Consider the following 21,509-nt stretch of genomic DNA (forward strand, 5'->3'; position numbering starts at 1 on the left):
TGGTGCTGCTCTGCGGTCTGCAGGGCATTGGTGCTGCTCTGCGGTCTGCAGGGCATTGGTGCTGCTCTGAGGTCTGGCATTCAAAGAATGCATTGGTGCTGGTCTAAGGTCAGCTGAAAGTAATATCCTACAGGCCAGACATAGCACAACTGAGCCATCAAATAAAGACACATGGATCGCGCTAAAACTGTCCAGTATACTTTTCAGCACATGTAAATATGAATGTTTTGTGTGTGCACTAGTTATAACATTTCTTCACTTATAGATGTGCTGCTAATGGCAAGGTAAGCACATTAAAAGAATTAGTGAGTTTAACTTACTATTAGCAGTACAGCTATGAGTGAAAAAATTTAAATCTAAATTAACACTATGGCGTGCTATTGTTCACTGGCACCCGGTTGTCTGATGGTTTCAAAAATGGCACTTGGTGTGTAAAAGGTTGCTGACCATCATGCACAGACCAATGTTGATTTTGATCGTTCGTTAGTAATACTAACTCAGCGAATTTCATCGATCAACAGAACGGATTTTCGTTTGCGCATGTGCAGTTTTTTTGCTGCAATTTTTTTTCGTACAAAAATGCCACTAATCCATTGATTTTAGTACGATTAGATGTTTTCCAGCCTGACTGATCTAGGAAATTCGGCCAGGAGTACAGTAATTAAAATCGATGGTGTCCCATCAACTGATCAATTATCATTCGAAAGACCATTTGTGGACTATTTCCAAAAGAAAATCAATAGGTGTATGTGCACCTTTACAGTCTCTGTAGGGGATACACCTGTTTTCAAGGACCACACACACCAAAGGGAAAATAAGAAGTTCTCTTTAAGGCCTCATATGCTTTTGCAGGCCCGGATATGCAACCTGCAGTAGCCACTATGGCGATATGTCAGACCTTGTCAGTCTGGTCCGGTGGCCAGGGACCCCGGATTTATTGTGACTGAAGCTCATTTTTTACACAATTTGAGGTTTTTTTTTCCTGCACTACTGCGTGGACGGTCTGCCGGATGCCCATTAGAGTTCATGCCCTTTACTGGAGGATGCCTTTTTGGCGATTCCTTGGAATCAGCTTAAGACATTAAGGAAGTTACAGGGGGATGAGTACCTTCTTACCTCAGAAGAAGAAATCTAAGACTTGGTAGCAAAATCTTCTGCTCCCGCCCATAACAGTTATTTTTGTCCTTCACATGCCTTGTGTTCCAAGCCCTAACGAGGTACACAGTTTCGTCACAAGGCCTGGGCCTCCCAGACCTCTTCCCAATTAAAGGACGCCCCCACCTTTACAGGGGGTGGAGGGACGTCGTTCAGTCTTCTCAAAACTCTGGGTGAGGGACATTTCCAACACCTGGGTTCAGAGTGTCATTACCAAAGATTACAAACTAAAGTTTTGCTTCCTCGCAGACTTGTTTCCTGTTATGCGTTCTGCCCGAATCATTTTAAAGAAAAACTCAAGGCAAAATGTAATTAACCCTTGCAGTGGGGCTACCCCAGCACTGCAAAGGTTAATTGCTCATTTTGGTCTAGGGAGGAAAATAAGTTACTCTCACCCAAACCTCACCTGGCTGTGACAATGCTCCCTCTTGCCTGTCTCCTCTGCTGCAGCAGTGGTATGTCCCTCTGCATCCTCACGTCTTATACCGCTGCAGCAAAGGGGAAGAGACATTGGAAGGACCGGTCTAAGTCAGCTCAGAGGATTGGGCGAGTATAATTTTATTTTCCTCCCTAGACCTAAACGAACAGTTAATAAACATTTTTACCAGAGTTCTTCTTCAAAGGCAGGCAGATCTCTTCACTGTCTTAAGTCAGCTCCTTTCTAAGGGGGTCATGGTCCCTGTTTCGGAGGCAGAAATGTTCCAGGAGTTTTACTCCAACCTGTCTGCAAGGCCAAAATAAGGATTTACCCCATCTTACACTTGACGCTCCTAAACAGATTCCTGCTGGTTCAAACATTCCAGATAGAATTCACCCACTCTGTCATTACCTCCCTCCACCTGATAGATTTTCTAGCCTTGGTGGACAGCAAGGAAGCATATTTACACATCCCCAATTTCCCTGCCCACTGTCACTTCCCGCATTTTGCTGTGGGCACCCATAATTTCCCATTTGTTTCTCTTCCCTTCAGTCTGCCCCTGGCACTCATATGCACCACCCCCGCAGTACCAAGGTTCTGGCCCCTGTCTCTGCCATGCTGTGCTCCTGGTGGATCCCCATAGTCTTTCAAGCTCTTTGTCACCATATGTGCATCTGGCATCCAGGTTCAAAAACAAGCTGGGCAGGTTTGTCACCGGGACCAGGAATCTACAGGCCTTTACTGTGGATGCATTGGTGACCTCGTGGGATCAGTTAAGTCTGGTCTACGACTTCACTTCTGTTAAGCTCTTGCCTCACCTCTGCAGAAACAAGACTGAGTGCAATGAGTGCAGTTTGGTGATCTATTTGCTCCCTACTGGCCGGCACTCCATGGGAGCTTCTGGACCACCCAGACTTACTGTCACAAGGATTGCCCCATGATTCTAGGTCGCTGGCTTTAATGACCTGGCTCTTAAACCACAAGCCCTAAAGGACAGAGGCCTTTGAGCACTGGCATATCTCTACTATTCCACCTGGAAGCCGTATTTGACTTGGTGTGAGGCCAGGAAGTTCCTTCCTCGGAAGTACACCGTGGAAAGCATTTATCCTTCCTCCAGTCTACCTTGCTCCAGCGTTTGGCCTTGAGTACCATCAAAGATTTGATATCTGCCTTGTCCATTCCCTTCCAGCTGAAACTTGCCTATGTTGTTTCCCCTGCCTGTACTCTGGTAACTGCATGGGAACTCAACCTTGTTCTTTTGGCCCTACAAAAGCTGCCCGTTGAACCAATCGGAGATATTTCTCTGCCTTTACTTACTCACAAGATGGCCTTCCTCGTAGCCATTACTTCTGCTTGGAGTGTTTCTGAATTAGCAGCCTTGACGAGGAGTCCTTTCTATAAAGTTTTGCTAAGGTCTCATCTATACCCTAGGTAGGCTCTTCCTTTCACCTTAATCAGGACATTGTGTTACCATCATTATGTCCTGCACCAAAACGTCCCAAAGAAATTTCCCTCTGTTGTGTGGACATACAGTGGCTTGCAAAAGTATTCACCCCCTTGGCATTTTTTTTCTATTTTGTTGATTTACCACCTGAAATTAAAATGGATTTTTTGGGGGTTGTATCAATTGATTTACTTATACAACATGCCTTCCATTTTGAAGATGCAAAATATTTTGTATTGTAATACAAACAAGAAATAAGACAGGTTTCCCTCAAGAATTTCCCTGTATTTAGCGCCATCCATTATTCCTTCAATTCTGACCAGTTTGCCAGTCCCTGCCGATGAAAAACATTCCCACAGCATGATGCTACCACCGCCATGCTTCACTGTGGGGATGGTGTTCTCGGGTGATGAGAGGTCTTGGGTTTGCACCAAACATAGCATTTTCTTGGTAGGGCCAAAAAACTCAATTTTAGTCTCATCTGACCAGAGTACTTTCTTCCATATGTTTAGGGAGTCTCCCACATGCCTTTTTGCAAACAGCAAACGTGTTTGCTTATTTTTTTCTGTAAGCAATGGCTTTTCTTAGGCCAGTTCTGTGTATTGTACGGCTTAAAGTGGTACTATGGATACATACTGCAATCTCCGCTATGGAGCTTTGCAGCTCCCACATGGTTATCTTTGGACTCTTTATTGCCTCTCTGATTTATGCCCTCCTTGCCTGATCCGTGAGTTTTGGTGGGCGTGGGTGGTGGTGGTGGTGACCCTTGCTCAGTGGTGTTCCAGATACTGCGATCAGGTGACACTTAGATTGCACACAGATGGTCTTTATTTAACTAATTAGGTGACTACTGAAGATAATTGGTTGCATCAGATCTTATGTAGGGGGCTTCATAGCAAAGGGGGTGAATACATATGCACGCACCACTTTTCAGTTTTTTTATTTTCTTGATTTAATTTCACCATTTTGGACTTTTTTATAGGCAGTTATTTGACTTCAGGATTGCATCTGTTTTTAGTTCCCTGTTGAGATTGATTTTCCTTCCCTGTTAGCCATTGTTTGATATGTTGCCTGCCCCTCTGTTGGCATGCCTTTGTCTCAGTGGTTAAAGAATTCAACTCCCTGTGTCCTGCGATGTAAACCAAGAAACAAGTTTTACAAGTAAGATAAAAATCCAGTTGTTCTGAACAAGGTGTGAAAACACTTTGAAACAAGGCCTCATTCACCTCTGCAGCTATAAGAACTGTGGAGAAATTCATCTTTAAAATTCACAACCAAGGCACTAAAATCACATCATCTTTTCCCTTTACTTAATATGGAAGCAGAATCTTGGCAACCTGCCTGGTTTCTAATGTAACGAAACTAGGGACGCACAGATACCCGTACCTATACTTGGCATTTTCACGAGAACTAACAGGGTTGTAGCTGTGACTGGCTCCGGGCGCTTCACCAATGTCTTAAAATCATTAGTCTGTATTGTTTTGGAAAAACTATCGCATGACATTAAACAAAAAGGTATCGGTAATTGATATCTGTGAGTACTTGGACAAGTATCAGTACTTGTACTTGGTCTGGAAAAAATGGTATCAGTGCATCCCACATATATATATTAAACAAATCATACATTAAACAGTTGACATCCGCGGTGTTAAACCCCCTTCCCATCCAGGCCATTTTTCAGTATTCAGCGCTGCGGTACTTTGCTTTGACATTTATTCCGTCATGCAACGCTGTACTGAAATTAATTTTATACCCTTTTTTGAGGACAGATAGAGCTTTCTTTTGGTGGTATTTATTCACCACTGGGGTTTTTATTTTTTTACTATATTAAGGAAAAATGACCGAAATTTTAAAAAAAACAAGTTTCCCGTATATTAAATGATAAAACATTTATTATTACCCAATTTTTTGGTAAAATATAAAAGACGGGGTCATGTCGGGTAAAAAGTAAGTACTATCCTTGTCGCACTCCTTACCGATATGTCCCTTGTAGTGGGGGGTGCTCGCAGTGACCGCGGATGGCACCGCGAATGTCAGCAAAAATGTAGAAATGTCACCAGCACACCAATCCTTTTAAGATAGCAAAAGCTTCATTTATTGAAGTTTTTTGTCATATGACCAAACCAATCAAATTTGAGAAAGACGCACCATAGGTTTATTATGTTTCCCAAACAACATGGATAAAAAAAACATTGTACTATTATCGTTGCCAAATCAGCTGGTATAGAGCTTTCCAGAAAACTAAGTTTGTGCCATGTTAGACATATATGACTTTACGTGCCCTGCAGTGGCGTAACCAGAGTTACAGTCGCCCGGGGCAGAACAACATTTTGTCAATGCTAAAGCCTGATGAAGGGACCCTGCGCGGTCCCAAAAGCGCTTGTTTGGTCATATGACAAAAAACTTCAATAAATGAAGCTTTTGCTATCTTAAAAGGATTGGTGTGCTGGTGACATTTCTACATTTTTATTAATGTCGGGTAAAAAGACACCAAACATGTCAAGCCTTAAAATTGTACAAAAAATTATTTTTGTTTTTTTTATGCATGTAATTATTATTAAGGTTTTGAAGCATATACATATGGAAAAGACATCTCAGTAAAAAGGATCTCTTAGTAACCCGAAACAAATCCAGTATAATATAGATCAAATGTTATATAAGGTTACAGATATATGCAGGGTGACAAAGAAGGTATGCAAATATGTCATCATCCAAAGGTCAGTATAGCCACCATCTAACAAACCATAAACTGAGTGGCAATTTACAGAAAGAGAAAAGAGGACAAACACCAAGACAAACATAGAATGCGTCATCGTAGGATTCGAGGGGGCCTAATGGAGGAGTGTACCAACTAGGAATGGAGCAACAGTGAAGACGGGACAATGGGACAGACCGTATGAATGTCCAGGGTCGAGGCATGGCAGACAGAGGAACAAAACAAGGAAAGAGAGAGGGCTGGTTCTCCTGTGTCTTGGGGTACTAAAATTTATCGCCGCAGCCCAGTACCCTGCGGGAGGGCTACTCCGTCCGTTTTTTTACAACGGGCGGATGGCAAGTGGTTAAAACAGGGATGCACAAATCCCAGGAGCCATGTAGCCAATCCTCTATAAAAATGACAGCTGTCTCCTAACTTTTATCTAGTAGTAGAAAAGGTATCTGGTACTTGGTTTCTAGCAGCTTCCAAGTGCCTGGTGTTTCTTTAAGGGATGCACAGATACCAACTGAAACTTTGTCTGTTGGCATTTTTTGAGGGTGAATTACTTCACAGTACATGCAGCTTGAGAGGTCAGTGATGTCCCTTTTTACTGTTGTCATGGATATGTAAATCATTTCTTATCTAAAGCAAACCTGTCACTTGCATATTAGTATATTAAACAGCTATTACAGTCAAAAGGCTTTTAAGCTATTTGAAATGCTGATGAAATCGCTTGTGAAATCACAATGGATGCTGCTCCTTGATATTTAAAAGTTGTAGTTTCCTGCAGAATCAGCTTGTCCCTTGAGCACTGGCCCTGCTATCCTGTTTTAGGGTTGTGCCTTTTCCTTGCAGAGTTCTATGCAGTCACCCTTGTGTGCGTCTCCACAAACACACAGGCACAGCAATGCAAGTCACAACCCCTCCACTCCCCACTTCTTTCTTACTCCCTTCTTACTCTTCCATTCTCCAAGCTAGTAGACGGATGGCTGCTGGTGATTGCTCTGTCCCTTGTGATTTTGCACTGGACAGAAAGTTCAGGGAAGCTGAACTGAGAGAGTTGGAGCTGTTCGTAAACATGATGACAGTAAGTGTTTAGGCAAAAATATAAAGAAATACCTTGCTGGACAATATATGGATTCGTTATTGAATAAAGAGTTGAGAGTTTAATACTACTTCAACTAATAACATGGTTGAAGAACAAGCACCAAAATGTGCATGCAAGTACCTATTAATCCATTAAACAGTTATAGGAGGGACCCTCATACTGGATATGGTGCCACATATAGTAAGCCAATATGTTCTAAATTAAAATGTAGCCATGGTCCACTATTTAAAAGCACAGTACAAAAACCTGAACAACCATTGGACACTCTTGTTCTAAATTTTAAATAGCAGATGAAGATGCAGTTCTGTTGGGGAGCAGGATTTAGTTTCAGAAGTTAAAGGAGAACTATGGGGTAAATGTTTTTCCCCATAGTTCTCCTTAGGGTAACGGGAGGATACAAACTAGCGTCCTCCCGTTACCCTAAGCTCAGTATACCGCGAGCTGCAGCTCGCGGTATACTGAGACGCCGGAGTGGATCCCGACGTAGATGACGGGATCCGCCCAGCTGCGTGAGTGACAGCTGGCTCTGCCTATCTAGAGGCAGAGCCAGCTGAACCCGCCCCCTCCCCCGTCCGTTCCGCCAGACAGCGCTGGCGGAGCGGGGAGAGGGGAATCCAGCCCCTCCCCCTGTCACGGCAGAGAGCCGTGACAGGATCGAGAGGTGAGCGAACCCGGTATGTGTTCGCTCACCTCCCGATCTACTGAGCCGACCTGTGACAGTCTCATTGTCACAGGTCGGCTAGAACTATGAGGTGAGTGAAAAGCACTCACCTCATAGTTCTCCTTTAAAGAAGTTAAGGTCCAAAGCATGTGTACATTTGCTTTTGGTGAAAGCGCTCCCTAAAATCTGTTGGAGAATTTTAAAGGTATTTTCAGATGCTTTTGGGTACTTGTGTGACATTTGAACATAATCTTATTTAAGGCATGGTGCCTTAAGAAATGTGTTCTGTTTAGAATCATCACTTTTTCTTTTTTTGCAGCTTGAGCAGTTTAATATGATTGAAAATGCAATTAGCTCCAACAGTCTGTACAGTCCTTGCTCAACCCTTAACTACTCTCAGGCAGCTATGATGGGACTTACAAGCAGTCATGGTAGCTTACAGGACTCGCAGCAGCTAAATTATTCCAGTCACAGCAACATACCCAACATCATTCTCACAGGTATGTATTCTCTTTCACCAAGTCTGTGCTTTTTGCATGCTGTCCCCATTAGTGTAGGTGAGTTTCATGTGATAGTTGCATGTTACATTTGATAATATTTGAGTGATTATAAAAATACGCATTGTTTTTTTTTTTTTGTTACAGTTACAGGGGAGTCCCCACCAAGTTTATCAAAAGAACTTACCAGTACATTGGTTGGTGTAGGAGATGTGTGCTTTGATTCTGATTCGCAGTTTCCTTTGGATGAACTGAAAATTGACCCTTTGACATTGGATGGACTGCACATGCTAAATGATCCAGACATGGTCTTGGCTGACCCTGCCACCGAAGACACTTTCAGGATGGACCGACTGTAGACTGTATATTCTCACATTCAAAAATATGATGCCCGCTTCCCCAGCTGAGCATAAAAGGTCAGCAGGTCAGCCATTTTCATGGCAACTGCTGAGCAGTATCGCTCTGTGATGTGCAATGAGTAAAATCTTGTTGTCCCAAGCTTGCAATGCTACAAATCCATCATTGTGCACCATGTTTAGACCTTGTAATTCACTCATTGCAGCCGGATGAAGGACTACATATATATTTTCATCACGAACCTTTTCGTTGTGCAGAATTGTCCACTATATTTGGCATTAGAATTATCTTGACTGAGACTAGAAAATGAAAGCTGCAGTTATGGGAAGGCCTTAACAAAAAGATACATTGCTGCATTCAGATTTAAAAAAAGGGGTAAATGGAAGGCTGGACCATAAAGAAAAGATTTCTGGGTTTCCTGGTGGTTCTATTCATTGTCATTGAAAATTTGCCATTAGTCCTTCAGGCAATCCACGTGAATTACAAAAGCTAGTATAAATGCAATGGTTGTTTCAGCCATCCGCAGACACAAGTATGGTGCCCAGAAGAGACAATAAAGTTTGCCATCTGCACCGTGCATGACAGATTCTACAAGTTTTTTTTCTCTCACTCCACATATAAGAATGATATATTTTAATTTGACATTTCTTTGTTGTTGGCTGTATTGCTCCCAGAAAGCCTGTCCGCAAACGTTTTAGTATTTATTTTATTTTTGTATTTGTTTTAAACATACAGAGTGTGATGATATCTTGCCAACTAAAGCATTCAGCAATTTTTAGATCTTTATGCAAACTGGAAAATCAGTTATCACGGTTACTTAAAAGGGAATGCAGTATAAATGTTATTAACCATGTCATTCACTCTAGAAAATATGTAATGTGCTTAACCTTGATATACTATGCTCCCATTGAATAATCACAAAAAAAAAAAGGCAGCAAACAGAACTTATCAATTAATGACTGTGCCAGTCTTGCTTCTACATGTTGCAGAGTGGATACAGCAGTGTAATACCGTTTTATTACCTTTTTTTGCAAATAAAACCAACAGAGCTTGCCTCTGCATGTTTTATTGTAACTCGCTTTTCTCATCTGAATTCAAATAGTGTTTGTTACTCTATCATTATGAAAAAAGTTCTGGGCAGGATATCTTGGTCAGTGTTAGCTGGCTTTCCAAACTGTGTTTTGCATTGACATAGCGTATATCACAAGTGCATTCACATAGCAAAATATTTGCAACCAAAAATCCATGTTACTAGGTTTTGACCTAAATGAATTTCACTGCCAACAAAATAATGTTTTTAAAAAGAGTTAGAAATGTCCAGAAACAAAAGTTACTTCTGCCAAACAGGGTAAAGGCAGCTACTAGTTTTGTAAAAAGCTGTGAGATCATAGTGTATGGATTATATGTGTTTTTGAATTTATATTCATGTAGCATTAGAACAAAAATGCTACTGCTAATGGAAAACATAACATTTGGAAGGTTATAACATCTATTTTTATGGTTACAGCAAAAGTAACAAATTAACTTTATCAAGGGGCCTTGCATCACTTTTTAGTCTACTGCTTTTAATCTGATATTTTCATAAATAACAACCAAAGAGAATGGGGCTTTTTAGGTGACTTCTAGACAATGCAAAGAGATGCAGCTATATATAATGACACGTAGCTCATTTCATAATAAATATTTAATAAAATATAGATTAATATCCTGGCTAGAAAACATTGAATTCATAAAACGTAACACAATCATTAATGACAAGACCACATTACATGTGTAATCAGCATAACACCTCTAGGATCTCGTACAGATTTGTATAATGCACATTGCATTAGTGCATTATACAAATCTGTACGGGATCCTAGAGGTGTTATGCTGATTACACATGTAATGTGGTCTTGTCATTAATGATTGTGTTACGTTTTATGAATTCAATGTTTTCTAGCCAGGATATTAATCTATATTTTATTAAATATTTATTATGAAATGAGCTACGTGTCATTATATATAGCTGCATCTCTTTGCATTGTCTAGAAGTCACCTAAAAAGCCCCATTCTCTTTTGGTTGTTATTTATGAAATTATTCAGGGGTTGGTGTCTCCTTTTGGTGCTGATCCCAACATGTTTTTACTTTAATCTGATATTACCAGAAATCTCTCAAAGATTGCTCATGTCGGCAACAAAATTCTTAATTAAGGACTTTTATTCATCCATCAAACATCAAAAAATTGGTTTCTGTGAAAGTATACCATGTAACTCATTGGATCCAGAACTTTAATTATTAATCCAGGTTTATATTAGCCTTCTATCGGCAAGAACCTTTCTGCTTCCTTTTAGACTAAGACAGGTGAGATTGGAGACTGCAGTCTAATAGTACGGGACCTGCAGTGGAAATCGATCTCTGAGCATAAACCACCTAGATAAATGGGAACCTAGTATGTGAACTTTCACAGATCAAATGCCATCTATCGGTATATTCAAAAAATGTTGTTTGCAATTTCTGTGTGTAGCAGTGCTGCAAATATTTAATTGGCCATATTTGTATGCAAGTTCAGTGTGTTTGACTGTATACAGGTGAAACTCGAATAATTAGAATATCGTGCAAAGTTCATTTATTTCACTAATGCAACTTAAAAGGTGAAACTAATATATGAGATAGACTCATTACATGCAAAGCAAGATAATTCAAGCCGTGATTTGTCATAATTGTGATGATTATGGCTTACAGCTCATGAAAACCCCAAATCCACAACCTCAAAAAAGTAGATTATTACATGCAATCAATAAAACAAGGATTGTACATAGAACAATATCAGACCTGAAAAGTACAAGCATGCAAATGTACTCAGTACTTGGTTTGGGCCCCTTTTGCAGCACTTACTGCAATTACTTTTGCACGATATTCTAATTATTCGAGTTTCACCTGTAGTTTGTAAATAGGTAATCCAGTCACATCACAGGAATGTTTGTGTACAGACTACCAGTGCTTTTTAGTGAGCTTGAAGATGTAAGTACTCTTGGTTATTAATCTCATTGGTGCAAGAAATAAAAAGTACTTTGTTTACTAGCACCATAGCCAAAATTATAGGTGTTCCCACTGTTCTGAAGGTGGTTCATGCTTTTACTATAAATCTACTATTTGATGTTTTTTAATAAAAAAACAAAAAACAAATCTTGAGCCTTCATGAGTAATTATGACCATTTTGGATGTAAACATGTAAAAATGTCTTGCCTGTTTGACGATCTACTATCATGGGCTCTTCAAGGACTGCTAAGATGCCTATCAGCAGTTCATTGGAAATTTGGCACGTCCTGTTAACTATGTGTGTTACTGTCATAAGCTGACATGTAGCATCTCTTGTAGCCAACACTCGCCCATAATCCACCCTATCTGATGAAATTTGGTGGTGCAGTTACTTCCGACAACATTTAAACAGGTTTTTCTTCTCTCAAATTAGCACATGTCCAAAGCTACTGACACACATTACAATCAAATAGCTCCATCTGCTTTATCTATGACCAACAGCTAGGAAGAAGGGGGGTCTACCCATTAAAATATACACTTAATGGAATATTTAGACAGGTTTTTGTACTACAAAACTTTTAGTAAATCTAAAGAAGATTGTACAAAGGTCGTATAATCAGATTGTAATGTGGGCGGCTATCTTAAGGATGTAGTTCAAGCAAAAAAAAAAAAAGCCATGTCAGTCATTGACCTGATGTCAACTTGATTCTTGACATTCAAGGAGTGTTGTGATTTCTACCAACTGAATCTACAGCTGTTGCTAACTTTGCCTCTTCCCAAAGTCTTTTGCAGTGAGAAGCAAAGCGAATTAAAAAAAAAAAAGTGCAGTCCTTTGCTTTAAATTAGTCATTTGTGTTTTAACCATAAAACGGTGACAGAGCAAGTTATGTTCTGCCTTCCTCTATGCTAAAGATGTATTTGATAACCAACACCTTTCAAAATGGTCTATTACATTCTAATACTTCAAAATAATATAGCATGAACTCTCCTTTCAATATATATGAAGATCATTTCCTATCCTTTTTGTTTGAAACTATGCAGTCACTAGGCTTGTTGCCAATTGTGTCTATATTTGTTGCCTGTGGTGTTCTAGCAAACAGACAAAAATTACAGCCAGGTTTTCTCTCTGGGCCATGGCATGGTTTATTTTAGGACAGATGTAATAGAGATTTTATACACATATTAATATATTTTAAAGCAGAACAATATATGCTGCATTATAAAGTCCTGACCTTTTTTTCCACTGACATTTACATCCATTATTTTGTTTAGTTGCCCTCCTATACCAACCAAGTCTGTATTTAGAGAGTTTCACACAGAAACATGCATGATGCCAAAGCGTGCAAGGTCCACACATCAGTTATCATTAAAACAAAAATGTATTCTACTGTGTGCAGCAATCTATCTTTTTACCCCCCTATTTTTATCTGAGGTCTTCTACCTTGAAACTGGATAGAAAAAAACACCATCCTTGGTCTCTCTCTTATCCTGCTTTGCACTGGTTGGTGGGGGGATTCAGGTGGAGCCAGCACATCACTAATGTTATGCCCACTACAACATTGATTTACATTTTACAGGAATGTGTTTGTAGTCCAGATCATGCTGCATGGCATAACGAGCTAGTCTGAGCTAGTCTGAGCTAGTCTGAGCTAGCCTTCAATTCAAGTGTATAACACCGCACTCTTTATCTAATGTAATAAGGAATGCAGCAAGTCAGTTCTACTCACTGAGTAACAACACTGCATTCACACATAAAGAACAACATAACAGCATACAGTGCACTGTCAGCAGCATAAGTGGTCCTTCAGTGTGCAGGAAGGGGCAGGATCTTTGTCAAAAAGATGAAACTGGTTCTATGAAAATAGTGTGCAAGACACAGCAGCATTGACATTTTGTGTTGTCTAGGGGCAGTATCTATGATTCGCAGTGGATCGGGTGTGGGAGGGTGGGTGCCACCAAACGGGGAAGTATGCCTGCGCAATACCCTTCAATTAAACTTTAGAGGCACACAGTGGGGGAAGGGGAAGTAGAGACAATTGGAATAGCGCCACCAAACCCCAGAGGCAGAAGCAGATGGGACAGAAACAGGTGGAGATTTCTGCTTTAAACTACAATAACCTCATGAAATGCACATGGTCTCTGCTTTATTTGTTGAGCAACCATTAGTCTGTAACTGTATGCTGTATCAAATTTGAGCCTAAAGAGGAGGAGGTATCTAGTATATTCCTTAAGCTGCCTAAGGTCTCATGACTCCTCTATGGCCACTGCTCAATCCCCTATGCACATGCTCAAACACACTGTTGAAATTAGGTTGCAATTGGTTGTGCTTTGGTGCTGTCTCCACATACCCTGCTGCCTTGGGCACTAGTCCACAAGTGCCTTTCGGTAAATACATTCCTGGCACTCTAATACATCTAGTATATGCACCTTTAACCTGATCGTGGAGAAAAAAAAAAGCCGAAGTGAATGTTCTTAATGAGTTATGGCATTTTAATTATAGTACTACCGTATATAGTCTAACAATCACCAGTTGGACAAGTTAATTAGCAATTACATCATTTCTAGCTAATCAGACTGCCCCTTGAAGCATTCAATAGGTGTGGATACATTTGCCTATACATATAGCATTTAGGCACATTAATATATTCCATAGATCTATATGGTCTTGAATCTCATATACTGGTCCTAATGCTTGCCTATGTCTTTAAGGAAAGAAACATTGCTGTTGATCCTTCAGGTAAACCTTACAGTTTTTTCCTTTTTGAGTTCTAATATACCAAAGTTCTCCTTTTTTGTTTTTTTTTGTTTACAGAAATACTTTTTGTGACTAAGCTTTAATTGGAAACACAATATCAAATGAGTCTTCCATTGCTGACCTCTTCTAAAAATGCTAATTGGCTGGCTGTAATGATGACCTTTTGCACTCAGTATTTTCTAGTCCCTTACCTAGATGTACGTAAGAGCTTCTAACTTATCACTTTTCTAGGTGACTCAAAGTACTGAAGCCAGTTTACCAGCAAGGCGACAAGCATTTTTTTTCTTAGAGGAACGTTGGCAATGGCAGCCATAATATTTTTCAATTTACAGGCTTAATTTAAAGACCCACTCCTCCAGTCAAATATTGTTTTCGTTGGGTTAGGCATTTTGTCAGATTTCTGTTTCTTTCTGTGCTCTCGATAAGGAGATTTACTAACCCGCAATAGGGTGATACGAGTCAGAAGGACAAAGAAATTCATGGAAATTTTCTCAAGTATGGACAGAGGGCAACATAAACATTGTTTTAGTGGGTAATTGTAAAGGCTGCAAGGTTTTTATTCATGACTGTGCCTTCCTGTCTAGTGATCTGTATTACCCTGTTTTATTGTTCTGGTGTCTGGTGTTCTGGTGTAAACCTGTCAGCGGTTTTAATCCTTTCACCTTATCCATAGAAAGTCTTTGTTTATATCAAACGGGTACAAAGTAACACAATCATTAATGACAAGACCACATTACATGTGTAATCAGCATAACACCTCTAGGATCTCGTACAGATTTGTATAATGCACATTGCATTAGTGCATTATACAAATCTGTACGGGATCCTAGAGGTGTTATGCTGATTACACATGTAATGTGGTCTTGTCATTAATGATTGTGTTACGTTTTATGAATTCAATGTTTTCTAGCCAGGATATTAATCTATATTTTATTAAATATTTATTATGAAATGAGCTACGTGTCATTATATATAGCTGCATCTCTTTGCATTGTCTAGAAGTCACCTAAAAAGCCCCATTCTCTTTTGGTTGTTATTTATGAAATTATTCAGGGGTTGGTGTCTCCTTTTGGTGCTGATCCCAACATGTTTTTACTTTAATCTGATATTACCAGAAATCTCTCAAAGATTGCTCATGTCGGCAACAAAATTCTTAATTAAGGACTTTTATTCATCCATCAAACATCAAAAAATTGGTTTCTGTGAAAGTATACCATGTAACTCATTGGATCCAGAACTTTAATTATTAATCCAGGTTTATATTAGCCTTCTATCGGCAAGAACCTTTCTGCTTCCTTTTAGACTAAGACAGGTGAGATTGGAGACTGCAGTCTAATAGTACGGGACCTGAAGTGGAAATCGATCTCAGAGCATAAACCACCTAGATAAATGGGAACCTAGTATGTGAACTTTCACAGATCAAATGCCATCTATCGGTATATTCAAAAAATGTTGTTTGCAATTTCTGTGTGTAGCAGTGCTGCAAATATTTAATTGGCCATATTTGTATGCAAGTTCAGTGTGTTTGACTGTATACAGGTGAAACTCGAATAATTAGAATATCGTGCAAAGTTCATTTATTTCACTAATGCAACTTAAAAGGTGAAACTAATATATGAGATAGACTCATTACATGCAAAGCAAGATAATTCAAGCCGTGATTTGTCATAATTGTGATGATTATGGCTTACAGCTCATGAAAACCCCAAATCCACAACCTCAAAAAAGTAGATTATTACATGCAATCAATAAAACAAGGATTGTACATAGAACAATATCAGACCTGAAAAGTACAAGCATGCAAATGTACTCAGTACTTGGTTTGGGCCCCTTTTGCAGCACTTACTGCAATTACTTTTGCACGATATTCTAATTATTCGAGTTTCACCTGTAGTTTGTAAATAGGTAATCCAGTCACATCACAGGAATGTTTGTGTACAGACTACCAGTGCTTTTTAGTGAGCTTGAAGATGTAAGTACTCTTGGTTATTAATCTCATTGGTGCAAGAAATAAAAAGTACTTTGTTTACTAGCACCATAGCCAAAATTATAGGTGTTCCCACTGTTCTGAAGGTGGTTCATGCTTTTACTATAAATCTACTATTTGATATTTTTTAATAAAAAAACAAAAAACAAATCTTGAGCCTTCATGAGTAATTATGACCATTTTGGATGTAAACATGTAAAAATGTCTTGCCTGTTTGACGATCTACTATCATGGGCTCTTCAAGGACTGCTAAGATGCCTATCAGCAGTTCATTGGAAATTTGGCACGTCCTGTTAACTATGTGTGTTACTGTCATAAGCTGACATGTAGCATCTCTTGTAGCCAACACTCGCCCATAATCCACCCTATCTGATGAAATTTGGTGGTGCAGTTACTTCCGACAACATTTAAACAGGTTTTTCTTCTCTCAAATTAGCACATGTCCAAAGCTACTGACACACATTACAATCAAATAGCTCCATCTGCTTTATCTATGACCAACAGCTAGGAAGAAGGGGGGTCTACCCATTAAAATATACACTTAATGGAATATTTAGACAGGTTTTTGTACTACAAAACTTTTAGTAAATCTAAAGAAGATTGTACAAAGGTCGTATAATCAGATTGTAATGTGGGCGGCTATCTTAAGGATGTAGTTCAAGCAAAAAAAAAAAAAGCCATGTCAGTCATTGACCTGATGTCAACTTGATTCTTGACATTCAAGGAGTGTTGTGATTTCTACCAACTGAATCTACAGCTGTTGCTAACTTTGCCTCTTCCCAAAGTCTTTTGCAGTGAGAAGCAAAGCGAATTAAAAAAAAAAAAGTGCAGTCCTTTGCTTTAAATTAGTCATTTGTGTTTTAACCATAAAACGGTGACAGAGCAAGTTATGTTCTGCCTTCCTCTATGCTAAAGATGTATTTGATAACCAACACCTTTCAAAATGGTCTATTACATTCTAATACTTCAAAATAATATAGCATGAACTCTCCTTTCAATATATATGAAGATCATTTCCTATCCTTTTTGTTTGAAACTATGCAGTCACTAGGCTTGTTGCCAATTGTGTCTATATTTGTTGCCTGTGGTGTTCTAGCAAACAGACAAAAATTACAGCCAGGTTTTCTCTCTGGGCCATGGCATGGTTTATTTTAGGACAGATGTAATAGAGATTTTATACACATATTAATATATTTTAAAGCAGAACAATATATGCTGCATTATAAAGTCCTGACCTTTTTTTCCACTGACATTTACATCCATTATTTTGTTTAGTTGCCCTCCTATACCAACCAAGTCTGTATTTAGAGAGTTTCACACAGAAACATGCATGATGCCAAAGCGTGCAAGGTCCACACATCAGTTATCATTAAAACAAAAATGTATTCTACTGTGTGCAGCAATCTATCTTTTTACCCCCCTATTTTTATCTGAGGTCTTCTACCTTGAAACTGGATAGAAAAAAACACCATCCTTGGTCTCTCTCTTATCCTGCTTTGCACTGGTTGGTGGGGGGATTCAGGTGGAGCCAGCACATCACTAATGTTATGCCCACTACAACATTGATTTACATTTTACAGGAATGTGTTTGTAGTCCAGATCATGCTGCATGGCATAACGAGCTAGTCTGAGCTAGTCTGAGCTAGTCTGAGCTAGCCTTCAATTCAAGTGTATAACACCGCACTCTTTATCTAATGTAATAAGGAATGCAGCAAGTCAGTTCTACTCACTGAGTAACAACACTGCATTCACACATAAAGAACAACATAACAGCATACAGTGCACTGTCAGCAGCATAAGTGGTCCTTCAGTGTGCAGGAAGGGGCAGGATCTTTGTCAAAAAGATGAAACTGGTTCTATGAAAATAGTGTGCAAGACACAGCAGCATTGACATTTTGTGTTGTCTAGGGGCAGTATCTATGATTCGCAGTGGATCGGGTGTGGGAGGGTGGGTGCCACCAAACGGGGAAGTATGCCTGCGCAATACCCTTCAATTAAACTTTAGAGGCACACAGTGGGGGAAGGGGAAGTAGAGACAATTGGAATAGCGCCACCAAACCCCAGAGGCAGAAGCAGATGGGACAGAAACAGGTGGAGATTTCTGCTTTAAACTACAATAACCTCATGAAATGCACATGGTCTCTGCTTTATTTGTTGAGCAACCATTAGTCTGTAACTGTATGCTGTATCAAATTTGAGCCTAAAGAGGAGGAGGTATCTAGTATATTCCTTAAGCTGCCTAAGGTCTCATGACTCCTCTATGGCCACTGCTCAATCCCCTATGCACATGCTCAAACACACTGTTGAAATTAGGTTGCAATTGGTTGTGCTTTGGTGCTGTCTCCACATACCCTGCTGCCTTGGGCACTAGTCCACAAGTGCCTTTCGGTAAATACATTCCTGGCACTCTAATACATCTAGTATATGCACCTTTAACCTGATCGTGGAGAAAAAAAAAAGCCGAAGTGAATGTTCTTAATGAGTTATGGCATTTTAATTATAGTACTACCGTATATAGTCTAACAATCACCAGTTGGACAAGTTAATTAGCAATTACATCATTTCTAGCTAATCAGACTGCCCCTTGAAGCATTCAATAGGTGTGGATACATTTGCCTATACATATAGCATTTAGGCACATTAATATATTCCATAGATCTATATGGTCTTGAATCTCATATACTGGTCCTAATGCTTGCCTATGTCTTTAAGGAAAGAAACATTGCTGTTGATCCTTCAGGTAAACCTTACAGTTTTTTCCTTTTTGAGTTCTAATATACCAAAGTTCTCCTTTTTTGTTTTTTTTTGTTTACAGAAATACTTTTTGTGACTAAGCTTTAATTGGAAACACAATATCAAATGAGTCTTCCATTGCTGACCTCTTCTAAAAATGCTAATTGGCTGGCTGTAATGATGACCTTTTGCACTCAGTATTTTCTAGTCCCTTACCTAGATGTACGTAAGAGCTTCTAACTTATCACTTTTCTAGGTGACTCAAAGTACTGAAGCCAGTTTACCAGCAAGGCGACAAGCATTTTTTTTCTTAGAGGAACGTTGGCAATGGCAGCCATAATATTTTTCAATTTACAGGCTTAATTTAAAGACCCACTCCTCCAGTCAAATATTGTTTTCGTTGGGTTAGGCATTTTGTCAGATTTCTGTTTCTTTCTGTGCTCTCGATAAGGAGATTTACTAACCCGCAATAGGGTGATACGAGTCAGAAGGACAAAGAAATTCATGGAAATTTTCTCAAGTATGGACAGAGGGCAACATAAACATTGTTTTAGTGGGTAATTGTAAAGGCTGCAAGGTTTTTATTCATGACTGTGCCTTCCTGTCTAGTGATCTGTATTACCCTGTTTTATTGTTCTGGTGTCTGGTGTTCTGGTGTAAACCTGTCAGCGGTTTTAATCCTTTCACCTTATCCATAGAAAGTCTTTGTTTATATCAAACGGGTACAAAGATGTACACGTACAATTAGAGCCTGAGCTGATAGGGAGGGGGGGGGGGGTAAAGATTATAATGTGCTTATATTTTCCCTTCAACATAACAAACCTTTGTCGTTAAAGTGTATTTCTATTTTACAGTCAAATTTGAAGAAAACACTGTGTGTTCACATTCACACTGAATAGCTAAAAATATATATATTTATTATATTTCTTACATTAAGATGTTTCCTAGGATCATGCCCTTCAGCGAACTGCAAGCTACGCTGACCAATTTCATAGTCTGTCCCCATACAAAGATTGGGTACATACCAAGTTTGCTCTCATTAACATATAATGCAGAAGCTAAACTTTAACCCTTGTTAGGACAATATTCAAATCTAGTTTACAGCTGCTTATGAGATCTGCCAGCACAGTGCAGTCTGGGTTAATTGTGGTAAACATTAACTCCCCAGTGCCCTTGCCTTACAGCAGAGAAAAATTCAGCTTTGGAGTTTTCAGAAACGGGCACATAAAGTGTAAGCAGCATTTTTTTTGTTTTGTTATACTATTGAAAATGAGAGCATGTAATGATTATAAAGCAAGTGTTATCCCAATTTGCCTGCAAAAGTGGGAATACACTTTAAGCCTCTTTGTATTCTGGTCTACCAATGTCAAATGTATTGATATGAATAGGGAGTCCCAATTAAACGGGAACAAGAAACTGAATAAAGGGGTTTTTATTATTAAAATAAGAATACTTTATTAGGAAACATTTAAAAAAAAAAAAATCTTAAAAGCCACATACAACTACATTGAGCCCATAATGACTCGTACAGAGTACATCAATTAATGTAAGCGTAATCAAGTGAAGGTTATATAGTTCTTATATGCAACAAAGAAGGTGGTCAATACTGGGAAATGTGTCTTGATGTGTTTTTCCAAATTAGTGGCTTCTTCAGGAGGACGATCTAGTGAGTGTAGACCCAAATGACCAATCACAGTTGCGTTCCAAAAACTAGAAGTCTGGACAGATCAACTCCCCTGGGGTGCAGGAGGGGTTTTACAACCGTCAGGAAACACCACAGCGATGGATCGCCCCAGATCTGGGAGCGCAGCTATCTTTAGCTTCATTCCCAGGGTGGTCGATCTGTCTGGACTTCCTGTTTTGGCTTTGAGCCCATCAAATCAAATGCAGTTGTGATTAGTCATTTCGGTCTACACTCACTGTATTGTCCTGAGGAAGCCACAAATTTGGTGAAACTCATTAAGGTGCATTTCCCAGTGTTGACCATCTCCTTTGTTGCATATAAGAACTATATGACCTTCGCTTGATTACACTTGCTTGCATTTACATTTATTAATTGATGGATTCTATAGGTGAAACTCTAAAAATTAGAATATCGTGCAAACGTTCATTTTTTTCACTAATGCAACTTAAAAGGTGAAACTAATATATGAGATAGACTCATTACATGCAAAGCAAGATAATTCAAGCCGTGATTTGTCATAATTGTGATGATTATGGCTTACAGCTCATGAAAACCCAGATCCACAATCTCAGAAAATGTTTGGCAGGGCAGGTGCCAAGTCCTGCTGGAAAATGAAGTCAGCATCCCCATAGAGCTCATCTGCGGAAGAAAGCATGAAGTGCTCCAAAATCTCCTGATAGACGGCTAAGTTGCATTAGTGAAATAAATGAACTTTTGCACGATATTCTAATTTTTCGAGTTTCACCTGTATATGGGTTACTATGAGCCCTTACTATGCAATTTTAGGTGGCTTTTAAAATTTTGTATATGTTTCTTAATAAAGTATTTAAATTTGTCTCCATTGCCTAAAAACCCATTTATTCAGTTTCTTGCCTCTGTCATTTGTTGGGGTGTGGCATAAGGACCTTCCTCTCTTGAATATTGTGTTTTCTACAATGTCAAATGTATTGCCAACCAATCAATATATATATATATATATATATATACCCTTTG

General features: G+C 39.2%; 1 protein-coding gene across 2 annotated transcripts in view; it reads left to right on the forward strand.

Annotated features, from left to right (window-relative positions):
• CRTC1 (CREB regulated transcription coactivator 1) overlaps positions 1 to 8,745 on the forward strand; it is a 134,543-nt gene extending 125,798 nt beyond the window's left edge. For both annotated transcript variants that reach the window (XM_018567814.1, XM_018567815.1), the window contains 2 exons: positions 7,801 to 7,981; positions 8,126 to 8,745. In XM_018567814.1, coding sequence (XP_018423316.1) covers positions 7,801 to 7,981; positions 8,126 to 8,337 — 393 coding nt within the window. In that variant the 3' untranslated portion in view covers positions 8,338 to 8,745. The remainder of the gene's footprint in view (positions 1 to 7,800; positions 7,982 to 8,125) is intronic.
• Positions 8,746 to 21,509: the final 12,764 nt, after the last annotated feature.

This window comes from Nanorana parkeri, unplaced genomic scaffold (genome assembly GCF_000935625.1).
Source record: "Nanorana parkeri isolate BGI_ZX_2015 unplaced genomic scaffold, ASM93562v1 scaffold1097, whole genome shotgun sequence".
NCBI classification, from domain to species: Eukaryota; Metazoa; Chordata; class Amphibia; order Anura; family Dicroglossidae; genus Nanorana; species Nanorana parkeri.